The sequence below is a fragment of the Theropithecus gelada genome, chromosome 2, assembly GCF_003255815.1.
Source record: "Theropithecus gelada isolate Dixy chromosome 2, Tgel_1.0, whole genome shotgun sequence".
In the NCBI taxonomy this organism is placed as follows: domain Eukaryota; kingdom Metazoa; phylum Chordata; class Mammalia; order Primates; family Cercopithecidae; genus Theropithecus; species Theropithecus gelada.
Window position 1 is genome coordinate 105,523,831 of NC_037669.1, and position 25,989 is coordinate 105,549,819.

Sequence of the window (25,989 nt, forward strand, 5' to 3'; positions counted from 1 at the left end):
AATTACAATGGGAGCTAAACATTGGGAACACATGGATGTAATGATGGGAACAATAGATATGGATCAATACGAGAAGGGGAAGGAGGAAGGAGGACCAAGATATATGCAAATTTTCAACTGCAAGGGGGTTGGCACCCCATGCTTTGTGTTGTTCAAGAGTCAACTGTAATAAATCATGATTAAGTGTGATTTATCCTAGAAATACAAGGATGATTCAACATATGTCAATAAATAAATGTGATACATCACATCAACACAATGAAGAAAACCACATGATCATCTCAATCAGTGCAGAAAAAACAGTTGACAAAATTCAACATCTCTTTATGATACAATTCTCAATAAATTAGGCAGAGAAAGAACACACCTTAACATAATAAAGGCCATATATAACAAACACACAACTAACATCATACCAAATAGGAAAAAGCTGAAAGCCTTTTTTCTATGAACTTGAAAGAGACAATGATGCCCACTTTTACCACTGTTATTCAACATAGTATTGGAAATCCTAGCCAGAGCAATAAGGCAAGAGGAAGAAATAAAAGGCATCCAAATTGGAAAAGAGGAAATCAAACTGTCCTTATTTGAAAGTGACATTATCTCATATGAATTATCTCATATGAAAACCTAAAGACTCCACCAAGAAACTGTTAGAACTGATAAACAAATTCAGTGAAGTTGCTGCATTCAAAAATCAACATTCAACAATCAGTAGCATTTCTACATACCAATAACAAACTATCTGAAAAAGAATTCAAGAAAGCAATCTCATTTACATGAGCTACAAACAATAAAACAAAATACCTAGGAATACATTTAACCAAGGAGGTGAAAGACCTCTATAAGGAAAACTACAAAACTCCGATGAAAGAAACTGAATATACACAAATAAAAAGACATCCCATGCTCATGGATCAGAAGAATAAAGTTAAAATGAAAATACTACCCAGTGCAATGTGTAGATTCAATGCAATCCCTATCAAAATACCAATAACATTTTTCACAGAAATAGAAAAAAAATCTTAAAATTCATATGGAACTACAAAAGATCCTGAATAGCCAAAGCAATCCTGAACAAAAAGGATACATCTGTAGGCATCATACTACCTGATGTCAAAATATATTACAAAGCTGTAATAACCAAAACAGCATGGTACTGGTATAAAAACAGACACATAGACCAATGGAATAGAACAGAGAACACAGAAATAAATCCACATATTTATAGCTGACTGATTTTTCACAAAGGAGCCAATAACATACATTAGGGAAAAGACACCCTCTTCAGTAAATGGTGTTGGGTAAACTGGATATCCATATGGCAAAGAATGAAACTAGACTCTTATCTCTCACAATATACAAAACTAACTCAGCATAGATTAAAGACTTAAACGTAAAGCCCACATGCATAAAACTACTGGAAGAAAATATAAGGGAAATTCTTCAGGACATTGGTCTAGGCAAAAATTTTACAGCTAACACTTCAAAATCACAGGTAACGAAAACAAAACAAAACAAAAAAAATAGACAAGTAGCATTATGTTAAACTATAAAACTTCTGCACAGCAAGGAAATGATCCAAAGAGTGGAGAGACAACATTTACAATGAAAGATAATATTTACAAACTAGTCTTCTGACAAGGGACTAATATTTAGAATATATAAGGAACTCAAACAACTCAATAGCAAAAAAGAACTAAATAATCCAATTAAAAAGTGGGCAAAGGATATGAATAGACATTTCTCAAAAGAAGATCAACATGTCGGCCATACAAATGGCCAACAGGTTCATGAAAAATATGTTCCAACATCGCTAACCATCAAGAAAATGTAAAACAAAGTAACCATGAGATTCACATCACACTTCTTAGAACAGCAATGATAGAAAAGATCAGAGATGAGTCTTGCTGAGGATGTGGAGAAAAGGAAAGCCTTATACACGGTTGGTGAACATGTAAATTAGTACAGCCATTTTGGAAAACAACATGGGGGTTCCTGAAGAAACTAAAAACAGAACTACAATATAATTCAGCAATCCTACTACTGGGTATTTATCTAAAGGAAATATATTGTAATCAGTATATCAAAGGGACACTTGCACCCATTCACTGTAGCACTTTTTTACAATAGCCAAAATATGGAATCAACCTAAGTGTCAATCAATGGATGCATGGATAAAGAAAATGCAGTAAATATACACAATAGAATAGTATTTGGCCATAAAAAAGGATGAAATCCTGACACTTGTAGCAACAAGGATGGAAGGGGAGGTCATAATGTTATGTGAAATAAGCCATGCACAGAAAGACAAATATCGCATGTTCTGACTTATATGTGGGGAGCTAAAAAAGTTGATCTCATGGAGGAATAGAGTAGAATGGTTACCAGAAACTGGTAAGGATGGGTGGGGGGATGAGGAGAGATTGTCAATGGCTACAAGCATACAATTAGATAGAATTTTAATAAGTTCTAATGTTCAACAAAACAGTAGGGTGATTACAGTAAACAATAATGTATTGCATATTTCAAAACCGCTAGAAGACTCGAAATGTTCCCAACACAAAGAAATGATAAATGTTTGAGGTGACAGATATTCTAAGTAAACTGATTTGATCATTACACATTGTATGCATGTATCAAAATATCACATTAACCCCATGAATATGTATAATTATTTTGCATCAATTAAGAACATTCTTTAGTTTTACATAAGTTTCCTATGGGAAGCTGAGTACTATACACATATTTTTTGAGTACTATATTTTTAAAAGCAAGCATTATTTGATGCAATTTTACTATATCAACCTAGGCAGACAAAAAATATCTAGAGTTATGTTCACCAAATGATGATGACAGTTATTTCTAAGTAATGGGACGAATATATTTTAATTTTTAAAAAAAACCCATTCTGACAAAGAGCTAATATCCAGAATCTACAAAGAACTCAAACGAATTTACAAGAAAAAAACAAACCACCCCATCAACAAGTGGGCAAAGGATATGAACAGACATTTCTCAAAAGACATTTATGCAGCCAACAGACACATAAAAAAATGATCATCACTGGTCATCAGAGAAATGCAGATCAAAACTACAATGAGATACCATCTCACACCAGTTAGAATGGTTATCATTAAAAAATCAGGAAACAACAGGTGCTGGAGAGGATGTGGAGAAATAGGAACACTTTTACACTGTTGGTGGGACTGTAAACTAGTTCAACCATTGTGGAAGACAGTGTGGCGATTCCTCAAGGATCTAAAACTAGAAATACCATTTGACCCAGCTATCCTATTACTGGGTATATACCCCAAGGATTATAAATCATGCTGCTGTAAAGACACATGCACACGTATGTTTATTGCGGCACTATTCACAATAGCAAAGACTTGGAACCAACCCACATGTCCAACAATGACAGACTGGATTAAGAAAATGTGGCACGTATACACCATGGAATACTATACAGCCACAAAAAAGGATGAGTTCATGTCCTTTGTAGGGACATGGATGAAGGTGGAAACCATCATTCTCAGCAAACTATTTCAAGGACAAAAAACCAAACACCGCATGTTCTCACTCATAGGTGGGAATTGAACAATGAGAACACTTGGACACAGGAAGGGGAACATCACACACTGGGGTCTGTTGTGGGGTGGGGGAGGGGGAAGGGATAGCATTAGGAGATATACCTAATGTAAATGACGAGTTAATGGGTGCAGCACAGCAACATGGCACATGTATACATATGTAACAAACCTGCACGTTGTGCCCATGTACCCTAGAACTTAAAGTATAATAAAATATTTTAAAAAAACAACAAAAAAAATTTTTCTGCATAACTTTCTATATTTCATGATTTTTAAAAATCACAAGTATGTATCATTTCACAGAAAGTTTCTTTTAATAAAGAAAAACCATCACATTTATGTAAATGGGCTTGTCATACACAATTTACATTCTGAAGACTTTTCATAATTTATGACCTTGAAAAATTCTGGACAAAAACTTAAAGGAGAAATTTACTCATCTCAGAAGAACAGAAAATATGCCATGATTTATTGTTTTTACTGTAACATGTATGGCTAAATATAGATATACAATTAACCTGTTCCCCATTTCAAAACCCAGGCATTAGAGAGAGGCCAGGCAGTGTCAAGTCAGAGACCTGAGCCATGGAAGGGCAGGCAAGGAGTTAAGCCGTATCATGATACAACTTTACTTCTTAAAACTACTGCAGAATTTAACTATCAAATCACATCTCGCCCCCTTAGTTTCTGCTTCACTGCTGTAACTCCCACCTGCACCTGCTGCTCAGTGATACCTCCTTCAGTTTTGTTTTCTTCTTTTGTGCCATCTGGGATCTGTGATAGCATTGGTTCCAACCCTGGCTGCACATTGGAATCATGAAGGGAGCTTTAAAACATGGTGGTGACTGGGTCTCATTGCCAGAGACTTTAATTTAATTGATCTGGGGTGCAGCTTGAGTACTGGAATTGTTCAAAGCTCCCCAGGTGACTGTAGTGTGCAACCAAGGTTGACAATGACTACACCACAGCCTTCTTTAACCTTTCTTCAGCTTTCTCTATAGCCCTTAAGGGCTTTCCTCCAGTTCTTCATGCTCACTTTCACCACAGGGAATAGAGACGATGATAAAATATGACCTATCTCTGGTACAACTACATGAAATACACAAAATCTCAGTCCAAAGAGAACAGGCACATCTAGTATTCACGCACCTTAAGTATTGCAGCACATCCAAACCATGAATATAAAGCCTTTGGTGACAACAAAGAGGCCACACACTCTTCATAATAACTTTGGGAGTCTCCTACTCCTGGGAACACTAAGAAGTGATTAAAATCAACTTGAATTAAGCCCAGGTGGCTGAGAGGGCCGAAACATAACTGATTCCTAGTTTCAGACAAGCACAGGCTTTATTTTTTTTTTTTGAGACGGAGTTTCTTGTTGCCCAGGCTGGAGTGCAATGGTGCAATCTCAGCTCACCGCAACCTCTGCCTCCTGGGTTTAAGCGATTCTTCTACCTCCTCAGCCTTCCAAGTAGCTGGGATTACAGGCATGCACCACCACACCCGGCTAATTTTTTGTATTTTTAGTAGAGATGGGGTTTCTCCATGTTGGTCAGGCTGGTCTTGAACTCCTGACCTCAGGTGATCCATCTGTCTCGGCCTCCCAAAGTGCTGGGATTACGGGCGTGGTCCACCATGTCTGGCCAAGTACAGGCTTTTAAATACCTAAACAGTCATTCTCCTACCTCACGTTGCTGCTGGTTCAAATTATGTGAATTTCTCTGGCAAAGAGCAATGGTCTCCACCATAGTATCTTCAACATCCTTCAATGAGGGATCCTCTTTGGTATCTAGATTTAGAAAAAGTGTAAATATCATTTCGGGATATGTTGCTGATAATCTCAGAGTTTTTGTGAAAAGTTAAACATTTTCTTCTTTATATCACCTTCATTTTCTAGTATATAATAATTAATAAAACCTGATACTGTTTTGTAGATTAAAAAATAGTTTATTCTGTGAAATAAGAGTTTCCCACAGAAATGTTTTACATTCGTGGGACAGATAAAGCACATGATACTTAGCATTTCAATATGCTATAGAAATATGGAAAATCCCCAATCATCTGTCTAAGGATTAGTTACTAGAGAGATTCTCACTCACCTTTCTTGGTATACTATCTCTTCTTCTGCCTATTTCTTAAATGTAGACATTCCCCCCAAGATACTATTTCAGGTCTCTCTTCATTGTCTCAATGATTTCAGCGATTCGTGTTTCAACTCTTATGTCTTTGTTCGTAATTTTCAAATACACATCTCCAATCTTTATTCCATTCAAAGTCTACAGGTTGAATTTTCTAATGAACCTAAGACATTTATCTCCACATGGATGTCCTGCAAGCACTTTCAACTTTATATGTGCAAAATCCAACTTATTTTTCTCATTTCAAATCTGCTCCTTCCTCCGTTTACAAACCAAGTTAATGGAATCATCATCTTTAAGTCAACCAGTTTATAAATCTTCATCGGGTGCTTCCCTCTCCTTCACCCCACACATTCAGGTAACTTGCTAATTTGTGTTGATATTACTTCCGTGCTTGCATATGACCACAACTTTTACCCTGGTGGAGCTTTTCATCACCTCGTCTATGCTACTGCAGCAGTCTCTTAGTTGAACTTTTGACATCCCAATCTTGCCTCCCTCATTCTCTTTTACACTGTCACTAGGGTTCTCTTAAGCACAAGTTCAAACAGATCATTCCCTTCCATAAAAACCACCAAGGACTCCTAACTCTGAAAAATAGAATGTCAGTAAGGATCTGACACTAAGTTAACAGAGCAAAGACTTGGGCTCATCTCACCCTCCGCGTTCTGGTGTTGCCCTATTCTTTTTTACTCCCTGATTAGTAGTCAGGCACTTCCATGTTCATGTTTTCCTCAGCCTAGAAGGTCCTTCTCCTGCTTCTATCAAACTCCTATTTATCCTTCCAGTCTTTCTTCAAAGGTCTTCCACAAAACTCACTGATTTATAGGTTACAAATAGTTCCATAATTTTCCACACATTTTAGTCACTCAATGTACCTTTTATGACACACCATTCTACTGTTACTATAAGGTTTTATTTATATATCTGTCTCCTTCAGGAGACTAACGTTCTTTGTGCAGTGAGTAGGGGAATCTTGTTTTAGTAGTCTGTGTATAGCCCATAGGAAAAAAGCACGATTAGCAAATCCTCCCAAATACTTAAGCACACTATCAAAATGGAATATGAAAGTAGATGGGGCCGGTTGTGGTGGCTCACGCCTGTAATCCCAACACTTTGGGAGGTCGAAGTGGGTGGATCACCCTGAGGTCAGGAGTTTGAGACCAGCCTGGCCAAGATGGTGGAACCTTGTCTCTACTAAAAATACAAAGATTAGCTGGGTGTGGTGGTGGGTGCCTGTAATACCAGTTACTCTGGAGGCTGAGGCAGGAAGAATTACTTGAACCTGGGAGGTGGAGGTTGCAGTGAGCCAAGATTGCACCACTGCACTCCAGCCTGGGCAACAGAGTGAGACTCCATCTCAAAAAAAAAAAAAAAAGAAAGAAAGAAAAAAAGAAAGAAAGTAGATAGCAGGCATAAGACTATTTCTGGAAAATTTATTTTCACTAGAATTCAAAACACTGGCCTTTGCAGACATACCACCTGCAAATGACTGTAGGGATTTTGGGGGAATGCTCTTCTTAATTTTTCCCTCAGTCTTTCATGTATTGTCTTGAAAAGTTATTCTTGGCTGGGCGCAGTGGCTCACACCTGTAATCCCAACACTTTGGGAGGACGAGGCGGGTAGATCACCTGAGGTCAGGAGTTTGAGGCCAGCCTGGCCAACATGGTAAAACCCCATCTCTACTAAAAATACAAAGATTAGCTAGGCATGGTGACACACACCTGTAGTCCCAGCTACTCAAGAGGCTAAGGCAGGAGGATCACTTGAACCCGGGAGGCGGAGGTTGCAGTGAGCCGAGATCACGTCACTGCATTCCAGCTTGGGCGACAGAGCAAGACTTTATCTCAAAAAAAAAAAAAAAAGGTGGGGCGGAGGGGTGCTGGGTGCAGTGGCTCACACCTGTAATCCCAGCACTTTGGGAGACCGAGGCAGGTGGATCATGAGGTCAGGAGTTCAAGACCAGTCTGACCAATACGGTGAAACCCTGTCTCTAGTAAAAATACAAAAATTAGCCGGGCGTGGTGGCACACACCTGTAATCCCAGCTACTCGGGAGGCTGAGGCAGGAAAATCACTTGAACCTGGGAGGCGGAGGTTGCAGTAAGCCAAGATTGCACCACTGCACTCTAGCCTGGGCAACAGAGATGCCATCTCCAAAAGAAAAAAAAGAAAAAAGAAAAATAAAAAAAACCAAAAAGTTATTCTTATAACACTAAATTTTTAAAATTACCACAAAATGCAACAAACATAACCAAATTGACTGAACACATACTGATAGTACAAAAATAGCAATTAAGTGTCCAGTTGAACTTTCAATATAAAAAGTCAATCAAGTGTTCACTGACGTTCCAAAAAGATTTACTATAATACCTGATGATCATAAAACAACATAGACCCTATCATCTAGGATCTTACTACAAAAATATAGGGAAGTAATCTACAGAGAATTAGGGAAACCATGTATTAGTGAAATGTGTGGACCAAGAAGTCTCTAAGACATGTGCGTTAAAGAGGATAATCTAAAAATCACCCACCAAGTGATTCCCTGATCTTCAGGAGGGCTATTTTAAAAATGTCAAGGAATATGAAAACAAACAACCCAATTAAAAAATGGGTAAAGGGCTTGAATAGACATTTCTCCAAATAAGGTAGATAAATAGCCAAAATATTCGAGAAAATCATCACTAATCATTAGAGAAATGCAAATCAAATCCATAATTAGATACTACCTCACACACATATGGATAGCTACTATAAAAAAAACAGAATATAAATGTTAGGATGTGGAGAAATTGGAAACCTTGTATACTGTTGGTGGGAATGTAAAATAAAGCAGCAACTAGGGAAAAAAGTATGGTCATTCCTCAAAAAATTAACAGAGTTAATACTTGATCCAGCAATCCCACTTCTGGTTATATACCCAAAAGAACTGAGAGCCAGGTCTTGAAGAGATACTGTACATTCATGCTCATAGTGGCATCAGTCATAACAGACAAAAAGTGGAAGTGGCCCAAGTGTCCACTGAAGGATGAATGAATAAATGAAACGTGGTCTATACATACAATGGAATTTTATTCAGCCTTAAAAAGGAAAAAAATTCTGACACATGCTACAACATTTATGAACCTTATGGTAAGCTAAATAAACAAGTCACAAAAGGACAAACACTATATAATTTCATTCATATGAGATACTTGAGTAATCAAATTCAGAAAAAGAATGGTGAAAAAAGAAAGTAAAACGGTGTTTGCCAGGGGCTAGGAGGAGAGGGGAATAGGGGAGTTGTTGCTTAATAGGTACAGATGTTCAGTTTGGGGAGATGAAAAAATTTGGAAGTGGATGGGGGTAATGATTGTATAATAACACAAATATGCTTAATACTACTGAAATGTACATTTAAAAATGGTAAATTTTATGTTAGGGTATATTTTACCATAATTTGTTTGTTTGTTTGTTTTTGAGATGGAGTTTTGCTCTGTCATGACACCGAGGCTGGACCGCCGTGGTGCAGTCTCGGCTCATTGCAACCTCTGCCTCCCAGGTTCAAGCAATTGTCCTGCCGCAGCCTCCCAAGTAACTGAGACTACAGGTGCGTGCTACCATGCCTGACTAATTTTTATATTTTTAGTAGAGACAGGGTTCACTATGCTGGCCAGGCTGATCTTGAACTCCTGACCTCAGGTGATCCGCCTGCCTCGGCCTCCTAAAGTGCTGGGATTACAGGTGTGAGCCACCACGCCACGCCACCAGAATTTTTTAAAATAATTTTTCTTTGAAATATCAAGGAATATGATGAAAATTTTATATTTGCTGAGGACAAAGCCACTCAAGATACTAAACTTTCAACTTTTACTGCTTTGGGTTAAAACTGTATAAATTCAGTTTGGAAACACTGGTTATGTTCAACGTCCTACTAATTAGAAGCTCTGGTTTGCTGTTGTTTGGCACATTAATTTTTAGGATGTTATTATATACCTCATTTAAACACAACCAAACTTTTATTAACAAAAAGATAACCAGCCTAGCGTGGTGGCTTATGTCTGCAATCTCACCACCTCTGGAGGCTGAGGTGTGCAGATCACTTGAGCCAAGAGCTTGAAACCAGCCCAGGTGATATGGCGAAACCCATCTCTACAAAAAATACAAAAATTAGCCAATGTGATGGCGTGCGCCTGTAGTCCCAGCTACCTGGGAGGGTGAGGCAGAAGGACTGCCCGAGTCTGGAAGACGGAGGTTGCAGTGAGCCAAGACTGTGCCACTGCACTCCATCCTGGGCAATAGAGCGAAAGCCTGTCTCAAAAACAAATAAAGATAACCAACAAACAATGCCTAATTTTCTGTATATTTAACTCCATTGAAAATTAACATCACAAAGCCACAATGGTTTCTATGATTTCCTGTTATGAACTCTTTGGATCCATGTTAAAACGAATAAACAGTAATTATGCATATATGCAAGTGTAATTATTACATAATAAATGCAATTTATTACATATCTTTTAAAACATGGGGTCCATGGATGAAAAATGTTGTAATTATATTTAAGAACTTACTTTCACCTTGATGTGTTATCTCCCGAAGTTTGCTTTGTAGTCTCTAGGAGACAAAAAGAACATAGGAGTTAAAAAGGAACACTTTGTAGTTCTACCCACTCAATACTTGAATTAACATATTTTAAAGGTAACACCCTCAAAACTACAAGGTTATTAAGAACAGTCCTTTACTGTCAGTCAGAAGTAAAATCTTGTGTTTACAGACAGTGTAGCTAGCAGTATGAAAAGGGACCCAAAGATCAAGTAGCACTCATTTTGCCCACCTCTGCTTCTGTCATCCGGCCACAGTCACCACTTATATTCTTTAGGCACAGGAATGAGGATCAGGATTTATCTATGCTTTGGATAAGGGAATCCAATTAATACTGGGTGATATAGTTTGGATATCTGACTCCTCCAAATCTCATGTTGAAATGTGATTCCCAACGTTGGAAGGTGGGACTCAGTGGAAGGTGTCTGGGGTCATGGGAGTGGATCTGTCACAAATGGCTTGGTGCACCCCGCTGTGGTAATGAGCGACTTCTCCCTCTGTTAGTTTACACAAGAGCTGGATGTTTAAAAGAGCATGGCACTCCTCCCCCAACCCCATTCTTGCTCCCTCTTGTGCCATGTGACACGTCAGCTCTCCTTTACCCTCGCTTCCTGAGGTCCTCACCAGAAGCAGATGCTAGATGCTAACATAGTCTGCAGAACTGTGAGCCAAATAAACCTCTTTTCCTTAAAAATTACCCAGCCTCAAGTATTCCTTTAGAGTAACACAAAAGAGACTAATATACTGGGTTATGAGTAAAAAGGGTATAATATACTGGGTTATGAGTAAAAAGCTTATAAGCTCAAATCATCAACTACTCCCTCTCAGTTACCTCATACCATATGCAAATGATAATAACTTCTCAAATCTTGCCCTCTTATCTCCATTGCCACTGACACACCCAGTTCAAGCTCTCAGAGACTCATACCTGTACCATTGCAATGGCCTCCCAAGTATTGTCTGCTTTGTTTTACCTCCCTCTTCTCTGTATCCTGCCTTCCATCCCCCAACAGTCACCAGAGCAGTCTTTATGAAACAAACATCAAATCAGTTTCTTGCTTAAAAACCTTTATTTGATCCCATGTGATAAGAAGATTAGTCACAACTCGTTAGTGTGTCCAACAAAATCTGTCCAAATCTGGACCTAGCCGTTGTTTCTCGCCTGACCTGCCTATATGTTACACAGTGGAGCCCTAGTGAAGCTGCTGGCACGCTTTCAGCAATCCATACTTCTTCGCTTTGTATTCTTTTACGAATAATGGCCTCATTCCCCACAAAGATCTCCTGTTTCTCCTCTCATCAATGTCAAAAATACTCTTATTTATTCCTTAAAACTAGGTTCATGGTATTGTCAACAAATAAATTGCAAGAAAAAAAGAGGTATAGGAGTAATTTACAGATTAAAAGAGATTAAGAGCCTACACAAAGCCTCTGTGGATGATTCTTCCTGGCTTATTTTAGAATCATATGGCTAGAAAGAAACAAGAAGCCAATATGGAACATTTTAAAATATAAATATGATATCCCTAATCTATTCCTAGCCACATGACAACATTAAAAAACAAAACAAAACAAAACTGCTATGTCACTTCACCTATCGGGATGACTACTAATCAAGAAAACAGAAAGCAAGCGTTAGCAAGAATGCGAAGAAACTGGAACCCTTGAGTGTTGCTGGTAGGGATGTAAAGTGGCATAGCTGCTATGGAAAACAGTAGGGCAATTCCTCAAAAAATTAAAAATAGAATTGCTATTTGATCCAACAATTCTACTTCTGGGTATATATCCCAAAGAAATAAAAGCAAGAACTCAAAGGTATTTGTACACTCATGTTCACAGCAGCATTGTTCACAACAACCAAAAGGTAGAAGCAGCCCAGGTGTCCCCTGAAGGAGGAATGGGCAAACAAATTGTGGTATATACATAAAAATACTTGTCAAAAACTCATCAAATGGTACATTTATGACATTTCTTTTTACTGTTGTACATTTTACCTTTTAATAAAGTACCGCAAAGAAATATTAAACTCTAGTTAATGCTACGCATGATAAAAATATTCAGGGGTAAAATATATTACTGTCTGCAACTTGCTTTGAAACATAAGAAATTAAGATGGATTCATGAATGAATAGAGGAATAGACAGAAACATGATGAAAGAACCATAGTAAAATGTTACCTCTAACATTATTAGGAAGGCACCATGAATATCTCCTTTCTTTTCCAGTAGATAAGCAGTGACTTCATGAAGCTGATACTTCTGAGTAATCTAGGAAATAAAAAAGATAAATATTTTTTTTCCCCAATCTTGTTTGTGGAGTGGGAAGATCCCATTGAGGATGAAAAAAATTCATATGATAATAATGAATTTATACCTTATTAGTATGATACTTTACAGTATAATGTGCAAATAACTGACTTTCTAGTCATATAGTAGCTCATTTGGCAGTTCTAACTGGACCAAATTCACTCATTTTTTTCATTTATTTATTTTTAAAATGTTACACACCTGAATTAGATATACACACTGGAGAAAAGCCAGCGTATATACATACATAGTAACAATACAAACTAGAACTTGATCAAGTATAATTATTAAAAAATTGAAAATGACAATGAAAACATTACACATCAACTTGTGAAATATTAATAAAAATTAATAAACAAAATCTCTAATTAGTAAAAAAGAAGTATCCGTTAGGCTAGGGAGAAAAAAGGAAAAAAGTACAGAAAATGACGGCAAACAATAGGGAAACAATAGAGAGATTTCACAAACTCCAATGTAGCTTTTTTGAAAAGATTAACAAGTTAGAAAAAATGTTTATTAGAAGAAAAAAGACAACAAACAATAACAGTTTAACAGAACAAAGGAAAAAACATCATAGTCTCAATAAATGCAGAAAAAGCATTTGGCAAAATACAGCACCCATTCATGACAAAAACAAAACACTCTTACTCAAACTGGGGATAACATTTTCTTAATAAAAATTATCTACCAAAATCCTATGATAAATATCATACTTAATGTAAAATATTAGATATGTTCCCTTTTAAATCAGGAACAAGGTTAGCAGTCACACTATCACTGCTTCTATTCACCAGTGCCTTAGAGATCCTAGACATCTGATAAGAGAAAGAAAAAACTACAAGATTGGAATTAAAATAAAACTGCCATTAGTCTTATCGTCATAATAATCTAGAAATTGAATTTTAAAAGAATTCTGCCTGGTTGCTCCATACAAAACAATGTACAAAAATTAGTAACATTTTAATAAGCAGCAGCAATCAATAAAAAAAGGTCATCTCAAAAAATCTGCTTGTACAATATTAATAAAAACTATAAAGTAACTATGAACAAATTTAATACGTGCAGGAACCTTATATAAAAGCTATAAAACCTCACCAAAGAGCAGAAAAGGCTGTTTTAAAAGGCATACATTTTCCTGAAAGAGAAGAATCAACACTTTAGAGATGTCAATTCTCTCTGAATCAGTCTATAAATTCAATGTATTCATAAATCAAAATTCCAGAGAGTTTGTTTCTTTTCAAGAAACTTGACAATGTGATCTCTAAATTAATGTGGAATACTAGGAGATGTAGGACACTAAAAATAGCCAAACCATTTTAAAGAAAAAGAATAAAGAGGGAGGATTCTTTTTCCAAATAATAAATCTATTGAAAAGCTGTATTAATTAAAATATGTGGTATGGGTATAGGGAAGGACAATCAAAGGAAGAGAATGGAACCCACAAACAGAGTCATGCATATTTGGGAGTTTAGTATATGGCAGTATGGCATTAAAAACCAGTGAGGAATGGATAATAAAATGCCACATGAACCATTAGCCATCATGTGGAAGAAAAGATAAAAATCCTTCTTTTGATCAGCTTGCAAAAATTAACTCCAGATGAATTAAAAGCCTAAATGTAAGAAGCTAAACTATAAAATTTATATATATAAGAGAATATCCTTTATTCCATTAAAATAGGAAAGGAAACACACACACACACACACACTTAAGACATAAATACTGGTAAACTAAAACAGAAGTCACTAAAAGCCAAGTTAAATGATGTGCCATAATAAATTGGAAGAAAGTATCTCCAGCACATAAAATTAGCAAAGGATTGGAGATTGGGAAATCAGAAAAAAACTTCTAGAACTCAGTAAGAGAACCACAGAAACTCAACAGAAAAAATTGGCAAATGACATGAATAAATAATTCAGAGAAAAGAAAATTCCAGTGGTCATCAAACATACGGAAAGATGTTTAATGTCATGAGTAATCACTAATATCCACCATGGCAAAAATTAAGAAGACTAAAAATACTAGGCATCAGCAAGGATGTGAAAAATAGCAAATATCAGACACTGCTGATGAGAATAGAAACAATCTGTAAATCAACTTGGCAATATCAGTATAACTACACTACTTTGTTGTCTAAACAATTCCATTTCCAAGAATATTACTTAGACAAACCTCATATGGGCACACAAGATATATATAAGGATGTACACTGTAACGCTGTTTATAATAGCAAAAGATTGGAAACTATCTAAATGTTTACCAAGAGGGAAATAAATTGGCACATTCATTTGATAGATTACCATAAGATCATTAAGTGAATGAAGTAGATCTACATGTATAAAATTTTTTTTTAAATTTAGTAAAAGTGGCCAGATGCAGTGGCTCATGCCAGTAATCCCAGAACTTTGGGAGGCCAAGGTGGGCGGATCACTTGAGGTCAGCAGTTGAAGACCAGCCTGGGCAACATGCTGAAATCCCATCTCTACTAAAAATACAAAAATCAGCACGGTGGCACGCGCCTATAATTTCAGCAACTTGGGAGGCTGAGGTAGGAGAATCACTTGAATCTGCGAGGTGGAGGTTGCAGTGAGCAGAGATCACGCCACTGCACTCCAGCCTAGATGACAGAGAGAGACTGTCTCAAAAAAAAAAAAAAAAAAAAAAATTGGTTTAAAAAAAGCAATTTATAATAAAATATCTACTGTATATTAATACAAATTTTAAAAACATATAAAACTAATATGTATTTTATAGATACATACACATATAGAAAAAATTCAAAACATAGATCAGAAGGATAAACACCAGTTTAGGATGGTGGAGCCCTCGGGGAGAGGGGGGAATAAGATAATGGGTGCTCTACTTTTAATATAAACCAACAAGGACAACAAGATAACAAAGATCTAAGGCCAGTATGGCAAAATATTAACTGTAAAATTTGGTTGGGGGGTATATACATAGTTGATATTCAGCACATTTCTGTAAATTTGAAATATTTCATAATTAAACATTTTTTAAAAGTATGTGGGGGCAATTCAGGAGGTAGATGCAGAAAATACAGGTAACTGTTTCAGGAGTGTTGATAGGAAAGGAAAAGAGATACGTAATAGCTGAAAAATAAATGTTAAAAGGGAAACATACTAACCTGTTACAGAAAATAATGTGTCTGTACATTTTCATTTAGAAACAGGAGAAAACAAGGGAAGAGAATTAAGGCAATGAATATGCTAAAGTTACTGAATTGCTATTTAGTCTATTAAGTTTTATGGCACAACAGGACTATCTAACCATCTGTGTCTGCAAACAAGAGTTTGGTCTCCTTTCAATATTTTTACTATGTTCCTTTTTCTATGCTTATTGAGTTGGTTAGAATTTCTATCATGCTGATCAATAACAATTTCTATAAAGCTGACTTTACTAAAATAAATGGAGAAGCAGTTTATCACAGCAATTAAGAGCACGCACTATAGGGTCAGACTATGTGGGTTCAATCTCAGGGGCTACCACTTAGTAGGTATAAACTTACACAGGTAACGTCATACGTGAGTCTCCCTTTTAATTATGTCTTTGACTTATGAATTATCATTATTTTACAGTGAACTGTGATCCTATTCTGATCCAGTCCTTTAAACCTTTGACGTATTTGACAGGCTTCTCAAAATCAAAGTTCAGATTCTAAAACTGAGTCTTTTTAACCTCAACCTAATATTGGGATGTTGCAGAGGGTCCCTGAGGCATACAAAAGAGAGATCATAAACCAGCTCATTTGATGTGCTAAATTATATGGGAAACACTGTCACATAAGAAATGATGTTTCTTTGAGTTGGATTTGTATATAGTGTTATTAATATGTGTTCCAAAATTCTGAGATTCCTAGAAATCTGGTTATGTCTTGGTATATGTTATCAGTCATATTTTGGGTTATTATGTTAAATTGTTGTAGGCCACAGAAAATAACCAAATATCTTTGACAACTATGCCTTTAATCACAGCCATTTTAAGTCATGTTGTCCACAGTTAATTACTTTATTTTGATGCTTTTTTTCTGAAATCTCCTTGCAAATTCTAAAGTGTTGCATCTTCAAGGAGGTCATGAAAAAGAGTGCAACAAACATTCTTGAATACAGGTTTCTGACAACTATGACACCATATTACCACTGAATTGGGTAAAAATTTCCCAAACCCCAATGGAAAAAGCAAACAAACCTGGCCTCATAACATGGCTAACCTGACATTAAGAAAAATAAGAATTAATTACAGTGGACTGAAATAATTTTTTATGACTTGTTTGAAACACTGCTGATACTTTTTATATGTTGCTTTCCAGAGTTAAGAAAACTTTTTTTTCCTGGGGTGGGGGTTGCGGGGGTTGGGGGGGCTATTCATAGCATTACAATAATTTGGTGAAGTATATTTTTGTGGCAAAATTAAAACATTTACTTTTTTCTATACCTGATCCTTCCCAAATTTGGAAACTGAATATTCATATTCTATGGCAACATAGTTATTTTCATGAGTTCAGTAAGAATTTGCTCTGCTTGTAGCAGAAAAATTGGAAACACGGGTTATATTACCAAGGCTTTGACTGGGATGTCATTATTTTTAGATATAACCAGACTGCTTTAAGAAACTAAGCTTAACTTTAAGGAGGCAATAAAGTCCTTGGAAAAACTGGTCTGGTCCCTTGTCAAGATGGCGTGCTTACAGGGTTCCTGGACTTGCAGTAAGTAAAGAACATCACTTCCTGAGAAGCCCAGGAACTTCAGAATATTTGGGGGCCTCAAGAAAACAGTATACCTCGGTACTACAGGTAAAATCTGATGATGGCAAGCCCACGGCTTCGTTTCCCAGCCTGAAGATGAAAGATTTTTAAAGGTCTACTGTGAGATTTCTTGTAAGTTTCAGCAGAGCAGATTTTTAAAAAGCCTAAATGGCCAATCACTACTCTTGTAGTACTTATATAAATAATCTTGTAGTACTTATATAAAAAATAGTATTATGTAAATAATAAATATAATGACACTAAACTTATTTTACAAGTCAATTGAACTTACTCTGATTATTTTTGGTAAAAATGGGATAACTGGAGAAACAACTATTTCAGAAAAAAAAAACTACAGTAAACATTATGAGATCCTAACTACAGTTTTTGAGATTTTATTATTTACTTGCAATTTGACTATATCCTGAATTTTTAGTTTCCTCCAATATCTGACGAACTCTCCAAACTAATATTTGAACATTTTCTTCCATTTTTCTGACTTGGAATCACTGAAATTAAAACTGCTTTTCATGAAGCTCTGCACACTAAAGCTAGACAACTTGATATAAATTTTGGAGGAATCACCACAACAACTTATTTATGGACAGAAAGTTCTCTGGAACGCTGAGAGACAAGCTTAGAGACTGCTCCGAACATTAACTTTTGTTTCCTTTTTGTTTCTATAGAAATGACTTTTATTAAATGCCTATGTGCCTATACCTGACTGACTTTGATGGAAACCCACTTACCACACCACCTCCTAAAGTGAGATGCAACTATTTAACTAAACTGACCTATTTTCACAACCAAGAGATTGTTTCAATAAGATACGGGACAATGTACCTGAATTCGTTCCGTTCCACTTGTTCCAATCTATGATTTTCTCCCCTCTGCCAATCTATTATGTCAAAATCACTAACCCAAATCTCTCCAGAGCTACTCACCTGGCTTTTAATATGTGAAACTTTCTAAAAGTAAAATTTCAAAGGGGGCACCGAACAAAACCAAAATACATTTCCCCCAAATACTGAGGATTGTTAAGTTAAAGACAATGAAAATGCAGAGGAATCCTTTGCCCCCACCTCTATCTGCCTGATAGCAGGACATACATTCTTAACTGGAGATAGCACTTGCTTATTGGCCCAGAGAAGGTACCAGCAGGCACCGGAGGAATCAGGGAACACAGTTGACTATCTTCCCATACATGTTCCCACCTTTTTTTACTAGGCTGGAACTGCTCTCTCCTGTCTTGTCATTATGTAAGATTTAAGGCTCTTTGTTAAAATGCTGTTTAAGCAAAGCCCCTAAGCCACTGCCTTGAGAAAGATACTTCTGAGCTGAGGTCTCTCCTATATGATGGGTATAGCACATATCAATAAACCTCTATTTGTTTTTCTTTTGTTAATCTGACTTTTGTTTTCAGGAGAGTGTCTCAACTAAGAATTTATAAGGTTTAAAAAAGAAATTATATATTTTTTCCCCTTTTCTTTGATCATCTGACAAATGGAGAATGTTAAGAATAGTTTACTCTTGTCTCTTCTACATTGTTCGTCTTACCTGAATAGTTTCTTCCAGACGGTAGCACTCAAGAACTTGCAGAGTCTCTATAACTTGGGTTGGGTTGAACTGACACAACAGCTCAATGAACTGCTCTGTGATAGAAGGAGATATTTGCAGTAATTCTTGATTTATATGAATACCTTCCCTAAAAATACAAAAGATAAGAGGATACTCAATTGTAGCATCATTTAATCACATCTACAATTAAAAGCTACCAGTAAAAAGCATACTACATTAAAACTAGGACTACCTGCTGGTCAAGGAAAAATACGAATTGAAAGTCTCAATGTTATTTAGGTTACTTGGGCAAACTGTACATTACATAAGAGGCATTGTAAGTTGCAATATTACTCAGGTTATGATGAATAATTAAGGAAGTAACATTCAGTTGAAACTCTTCTAAATCATACCAAAAGTTGTATTTTACTCTAAAAGAAACAAGAGCCACCCAATTTAGTCCTAATAATTTTATCTCTAAGTAACCATATATAACTGTCTTGCAATCTCAGTAAGTGTTTCTTCTTTATGTTCTTCATAACACCAATCATACCACATTGCAATGACTTCTTTAATTATCTGTCTTCTCTAAAACACTATATATTCTGTGAGGGGTAGGTACCAGGTATCTTCTCAGTAATAAACTTTTTAAGCTAACCGATGTTTTGCACATAATGAGGACTAACTTTTTTGGTTATTGTTAAAACAAACAAAGGAGTAATACTAAAATACATAATATTTATGGGTTCATTTGCCTAGTATGCCAGCTACTCACATAGCCCACTATTCATAATGCCTATACAAAAGTTTTGGAAGTAGAGTATTAATTGCATTATGCTGGGCACTCAAGCACTCAACTACTGATGGCCAAAAGTAGCTACTTAGGAAATCAACTGTTCACTGGAGACCTAAGAATCATCCTCTCTCTAGCTTCAAAAGAAGTTAGTTCCTTCTGTGAGTCCTATCTTCTCTTCAGAATTCTTCAAATAAAGCTCATTATTACATAAAGAACTGGAATAGGGTTAACAAGATACAACAATGATTGCTTGGAAAACTAGCCCAGTTCTGAAGAAAGGTTAAAGCACATGGTCTAAAGAAGTGGTTTCCAGCTTTTCTCATATTGTGGCACACAGAAAATAAGATATTTGTATGGTCCACTGTAGTGAAGTAAGATTGCTTACAAGGGACTCTGGTTGTCCCAAGAGCTGAGACAGTCTCCAGGCACACTTGTAACCATGTACAGTACATCAATAGCCACAGGGTGGGACTCTCTGGACTCCAGAAAGAACAATTTGGATTTTATAATTATTCATAAGTGACGGTAAATTGTGCTTCTACTTTTACTAAGAAGCAGCTTGGGTTAAAGAAAGAGAGATTGTATTTAGATATAGGGCATTTTCCCTAATTTAAGAGCTTTGTGATACTCAGTCCTGACCAGACGTGGGTAAACGATAAACTAAGTAAATTCTGCTGCTTGGAACTTTCAATCCTTGCTGATGGGCTAATTCAGTATCTCCTCAAATTGCCTATAAACTCCAAAGAAAGAGTGTTCATTTTTTGTTTTTTTGTTTTGTTTTGTTTCTTGGTATCTTATGACTGCCTTTAATACAGACGTTTGTTCAGTTACTGGCTATTCCCTATGTATACCACCACCTTAGTTCTTACCAACAACTTGAAAATCATCTGTTTAAGTATCTGTGTCCCCAAACTACATTGTAAAGTCCATGGTATTGCATTCATAATTGTTTACCCATCATTAAGACATAATAAATAGTGCTCAGTAATCTGATGTAAATATATATTGAATTCAACTGAAAGGAATGGAGATAGGACATTGGACTGCCTTCAAACAGAGGAAAACATGTAGGGTCCAGCCCTACGGGGCTTAGCGGGTGTTCTCCCTGTGTGTGGAGAGGAGAGATTGTAATAAAGACACAAGACAAAGAGATAAAGGGAAAATAGCTGGGCCCAGGGGACCACTACCACCAAGACGCGGAGACTGGTAGTGGCCCCAAACGGCTGGGCGCGCTGATATTTACTGCGTACAAGACAAGCAGGGCAGGGTAAGGAGGATGAATCTTCTAAGTGATAAGGTGAAGCAAGTCACCTGATCATAGGACAGGGGGCCCTTCCCTTTCAGGTAGCCGCAGCAGAGAGAGAGAGGGCAGCATATGTCAGCACGCACTTATAAGAAAGATCAAAGACTTTCAGACTTTCACTATTTCTTCTACCACTATCTACTACGAACTTCAAAGAGGAACCAGGAGTACGGGAGGAACATGAAAGTGGACAAGGAGAGTGACCACTGAAGCACAGCACCACAGGGAAGGGGTTAGGCCTCTGGATGACTGCGGGCAGGCCTGGATAATATCCCGCCTTCCACAAGAAGCTGGTGGAGCAGAGTGTTCCCTGACTCCTCCAAGGAAAGGAGACTCCCTTTCGCAGTCTGCTAAGTAATGTGTATCTTCCCAGACACTGGCGTTACCGCTTGACCAAGGAGCCCTCAAGCGGCCCTTTTGTGGGCATGACAGAGGGCTCACCTCTTGCCTTCTAGGTCACTTCTCACAATGTCCCTTCAGCACTTGACCCTATACCCGCCGGTTATTCCTAGGTTATATCAGTAATGCAACAAAGAGTAATATTAAAAGCTAATGATTAATAATGTTTATAATAATGATTGATAATTGTCCATGATCCTCTCTATATCTAATTTGTATTATGACTATTCTTATTTTAACTATTTTCTTTATTACACTGAAACAGTTTGTGCCTTCAGTCTCTTGCCTCGGCACCTAGGTAATCTTTCCCCCACAAAAATGTAGAATAGAGGGCTGAAAATTACAGGGACTAGGGCTATAAAGTCAGAGATAGCTAGGAATCAATCCTATCAGAAAGTCCTACGTGGAGAAATTAGAAGTTGCACATGATAAATCTAGGGACACAGCAGTTCTGTATGTGGGAATATAATATTGTGATCTAATAAGCATACAGTTCCTAAAATCCTTAAGCTTTCCAAAGTGTTATCTTCTTACATGCTAGTGAGATGACTGAGGGCTGGGGGCTTCTGGATAGCCTCAGGGTAAGGGCTGGTTGCCAGGGAAGCCAACCATGTGATTAGAGGGCTGGAACTTTCAGTCCTACCCCAACCCTGACACCTCCGGAGAGGGAAGAGGGGCTGAAGGTTGACTTGATCACCAATGGCCAACGATGTAATCAATCATGTCTACATAATAAAGCCTCCATAAAAACCCCAAGGACTAAGTTTAGGGAGTTTCTGGATCGCTGAACACGTGGAGGGTCCTGGAGGGCAGTGTGCGCCGAGAGGGCATGGAAGCTCCCTGGCCCTATGCATTTTTTCTATCTGGCTGTTCCTCTGTATCTGTTGTAATATCTTTTATTATAAACCAGTAAATGTAAGTAAAGTTTTCCCTGAGTTGTGTGAGCTGCTCTAGCAAATTAATCGAACCTGGGGAGGAGGGTCAAGGGTATCCTGATTTAAAGTCCTAGTTGGTCAGAAGCACAGGCTACAGCCTGGGGCTTATGCTTGGTACCTGAAGTAGGGGCTAGTTTTGTGGGACTAAACCTGTGGGAAGAGAAATAACAGGAAAATTCTAAGCCCTCCAACCAACTTAATGAAACTGAGATGGAGCGGGGGCCTCTCTTAGTGAGCTGCCACATACCTTCCCCTCCTTCAAGCATGAAAATAAAGAAAAATCTTGAATCTCTTCAAGGAAATTCCAGGCATCTAGCCAGCCTTTAGAAGTAAATGAGCAACCAGATAACAAAGAAATAGCTTACAACAATAGCCACCCAAGTAGGTTAGAGCCACAAGATGTTTGATTCCCTGTAGAAATTAAAGATAACATCTTGTTTTGTTTTTTTTTTTATTTTTTTTTTTGAGACTGAGTCTGGCTCTGTCGCCCAGGCTGGAGTGCAGTGGCCGGATCTCAGCTCACTGCAAGCTCCGCCTCCCGGGTTCACGCCATTCTCCTGCCTCAGCCTCCGGAGTAGCTGGGACCACAGGCGCCCGCCACCTCGCCCGGCTAGTTTTTTTTGTATTTTTTTTAGTAGAGACGGGGTTTCACCGTGTTAGCCAGGATGGTCTCGATCTCCTGACCTTGTGATCCGCCCCTCTCAGCCTCCCAAAGTGCTGGGATTACAGGCTTGAGCCACCGCGCCCGGCAAAGATAACATCTTAACATATGTCCCTGAGTTGTTTTTCTGAAACCTGCACCACAACCAGATGGAAAATGCCAACCACTGTCAAGCAGAGCTCAGATAAGGGGGCCCCTGAGGACTGAGCCCTGACTTCCGTTGTTTGCTCTAGATTGCTTTCTGAAGGGTCTGGAGAAAGTCACGCCCACAAGCCAAACCTTAATATTCCTTCTGCTGACCCCAAGTTCTTAGACAAAATTTTGTTTCCTTAACCAACTGCAAATCAAATAATCTCTGAATCCACCTATGCCATATAGGACCCCCACTTCAAGATATCCCACCTTTTTCGAGCCAAATCAATGTATAAAACCTCCATGTAGGGATTTGCAATTTGGCCTGTAATTTCTGCTTTCCTGAAATGTTCCCCTGCCTTTAAAAACTCTTCCTGTAAGCTATCAGGTATGTTTGGTCTTAAGCATGAGCTGCTGATTCTCCTTGCTTAGTGCCCTGCAAAGAAATGCCCTCCGTTCTCTCACTGCAAACCTCAATGTGGGTGTTTGGCTTTACTGCACCAGGTAAGTGGACCCAGGTTCAGTTTGGTAACAGACCCCATCTTAAAAATTGAGTTCCCAGCCATGACAGAATGGCAAGTCAGACATGCCTCAGTATGCCCCTTCCTTATTAACCTTTAACCAGAATTATTTCCTAAGGAGTAAACAGAAACCAGCTCTGGAAAACAAAACACAGATGGCTCATTCTTTCATTGCCTTCAGCCAACTGTCTGAGGTTGTGACCAGACTCTTCCTCCACCTTTGCTGTTTCAATGTGACAGCTCACCAGTTACACAACACATCCTTTCCTAAACACTAACCACCACCTCCACAACTGTTTTGCTGAATGGCAGAGGACATGCAGTGAGGATTTTCATGTCATCTGCTTCACCTTTCAACGTCAGAGGGCTGAAAACTGCCCCTTTGGATTGTGCTAATGCTGCCATATTTTGAACATGGGTCCCCTGAAAAGGCATGAAGCTCAATTGTGCATGTGCTTATTTCCCCTTTCATAAATATTCATGACTCTTCCTACAGGTTACTGAATATATATACTTAGCTACTACTCAGCGTAAATCACTGTTCCCTTTACCCCTCCCTTAGACTGCTTGTTTTCAGCTTCTGCCAGAGGCTACACTTCCCAGCCTGTAGAATGGCCACCTTGCAGGCTGCAACCCTTTATGTGAAATAAAGCTCTCCTTTCAAAATTTATGAACCTTGTGATTCTTCAGTTGACAAGGATCTGACAGTAACTCCAGATACATAGTGTCAGAAATGAGTGAAATTATAGGCTACCCAGTTGGTGCCCACTAGAGAATTGCTTGATTGGTGTGTGGGGAAAAATTGCCACACATGTCACCAAAGCAGATTGGTCTATCTTATTATCAGAGGAATCAAGGCTGTGTCTCAAGAGAACACTATTAGGTAAAAGAAAATGGGAATGCTAACCAATGTTTCCCTACACTCAGATGAGCCAGTGTGCTTTCCAGATGTTTACGCCAAATTGTAGGTTGTATTTTACGCCAAATTGTTGGTATTTCATTTACATCAGACTTCTGTTAATATGTCTTATAAATGCAAGACTATGGAGCAAATTAAGACTAGACATAAGTATGAATAATAGTACTTAATTCTTTCCAGAAAATTTATTGACACAACCATTTACAAGAAACAAAGTTGTGAATATGCATCAAACCAAGCAAATCATCCAGATGAATAGATTTTGATGGATTCACTTGTGAGAGAAATAATGTGTCTGATGGGAAATGATCAGGCCACATCAATATAATCAAAACTTTAATAAATTAGCTGGAGCATTAATGAATTTACATCCATTTCTGACTGTTGTTTATCAGTCTTGCACATAAATTTGTTATATCCATTTCCCAAAGCTGTTAGTCTTCTATTAACTATCTGCTTTGCAATATACCCACTGCTTTGTCAGTTTTAGAAGAAAGCATGTATGTGCCTTGTGAAACACACATACAAACCCTGCCTACTACAGAATTCAGGTTGGAGAACATATCCACTCTTATTCAGATTGTGAAAATCATTTCAAATTATAACTCTGTAAACTGAACTATTTCTAGGGAAGACTAAAAATATCTATCAGTTTTGAAGAACATACATCAAATACTTTTTTTTTTAAGACAGTCTCACTCTGTCGTCCAGGCTGGAGTGAAGTGGTGTAATTTCAACTCACTGAAATCTCCGCCTCCTGGGCTCCAGTGATCTTCCCACCTCAGCCTCCTGAGTAGCTGTGACTATAGGCGTGGGGCACTATGCCTGGCAAATTTTTGATTTTTTTTGTAGAGATGGTGTCTCATCATGTTGCCCAGGCTGGTCTTGAACTCTTGGGCTCGAGTGATCCACCTGCCTCAGCCTTCTAAAGTGCTGGGATTACAGGTGTGAGCCAACATGTCTAGCCCACATTAAAATTATTCTAAAATTCAAATTCTGTAAATTAGTTCAACCATTGTGGAAGACAGTATGGCAATTCCTCAAGGAGCTAGAACCAGAAATACCATTTGACCCAGCAATTCCATTACAGGATATATACCCAAAGGAATATGAATCATTCTACTATAAAGACATAGGCACATGTATGTTTATTGCAGCACTATTTACAATAGCAAAGTCATGGAACCAACCCAAATGCCCATCAATGACAGAGTGGATAAAGAAAATGTGGTACATATATACCATGGAATACTATGCAGCCATAAAAAGGAATGAGATCATGTCCTTTGCAGGGTCATGGATGAAGCTGGAAGCCATTATCCTCAGCAAACTAACACAGGAACAGAAAACCAAACACCGGATGTTCTCATTCATAAGAGG

The 25,989-nt window shown here is 37.7% G+C and overlaps 1 protein-coding gene across 8 annotated transcripts in view; it reads right to left on the reverse strand.

Annotated features, from left to right (window-relative positions):
- VPS8 (VPS8, CORVET complex subunit) overlaps positions 1–25,989 on the reverse strand; it is a 254,143-nt gene that overhangs the window by 90,155 nt on the left and 137,999 nt on the right. For all 8 annotated transcript variants that reach the window (XM_025376216.1, XM_025376215.1, XM_025376217.1 and 5 more), the window contains 4 exons: positions 18,944–19,091; positions 12,496–12,585; positions 10,288–10,330; positions 5,279–5,382 (listed from right to left, as the gene is read on the reverse strand). In XM_025376216.1, coding sequence (XP_025232001.1) covers positions 5,279–5,382; positions 10,288–10,330; positions 12,496–12,585; positions 18,944–19,091 — 385 coding nt within the window. The remainder of the gene's footprint in view (positions 1–5,278; positions 5,383–10,287; positions 10,331–12,495; positions 12,586–18,943; positions 19,092–25,989) is intronic.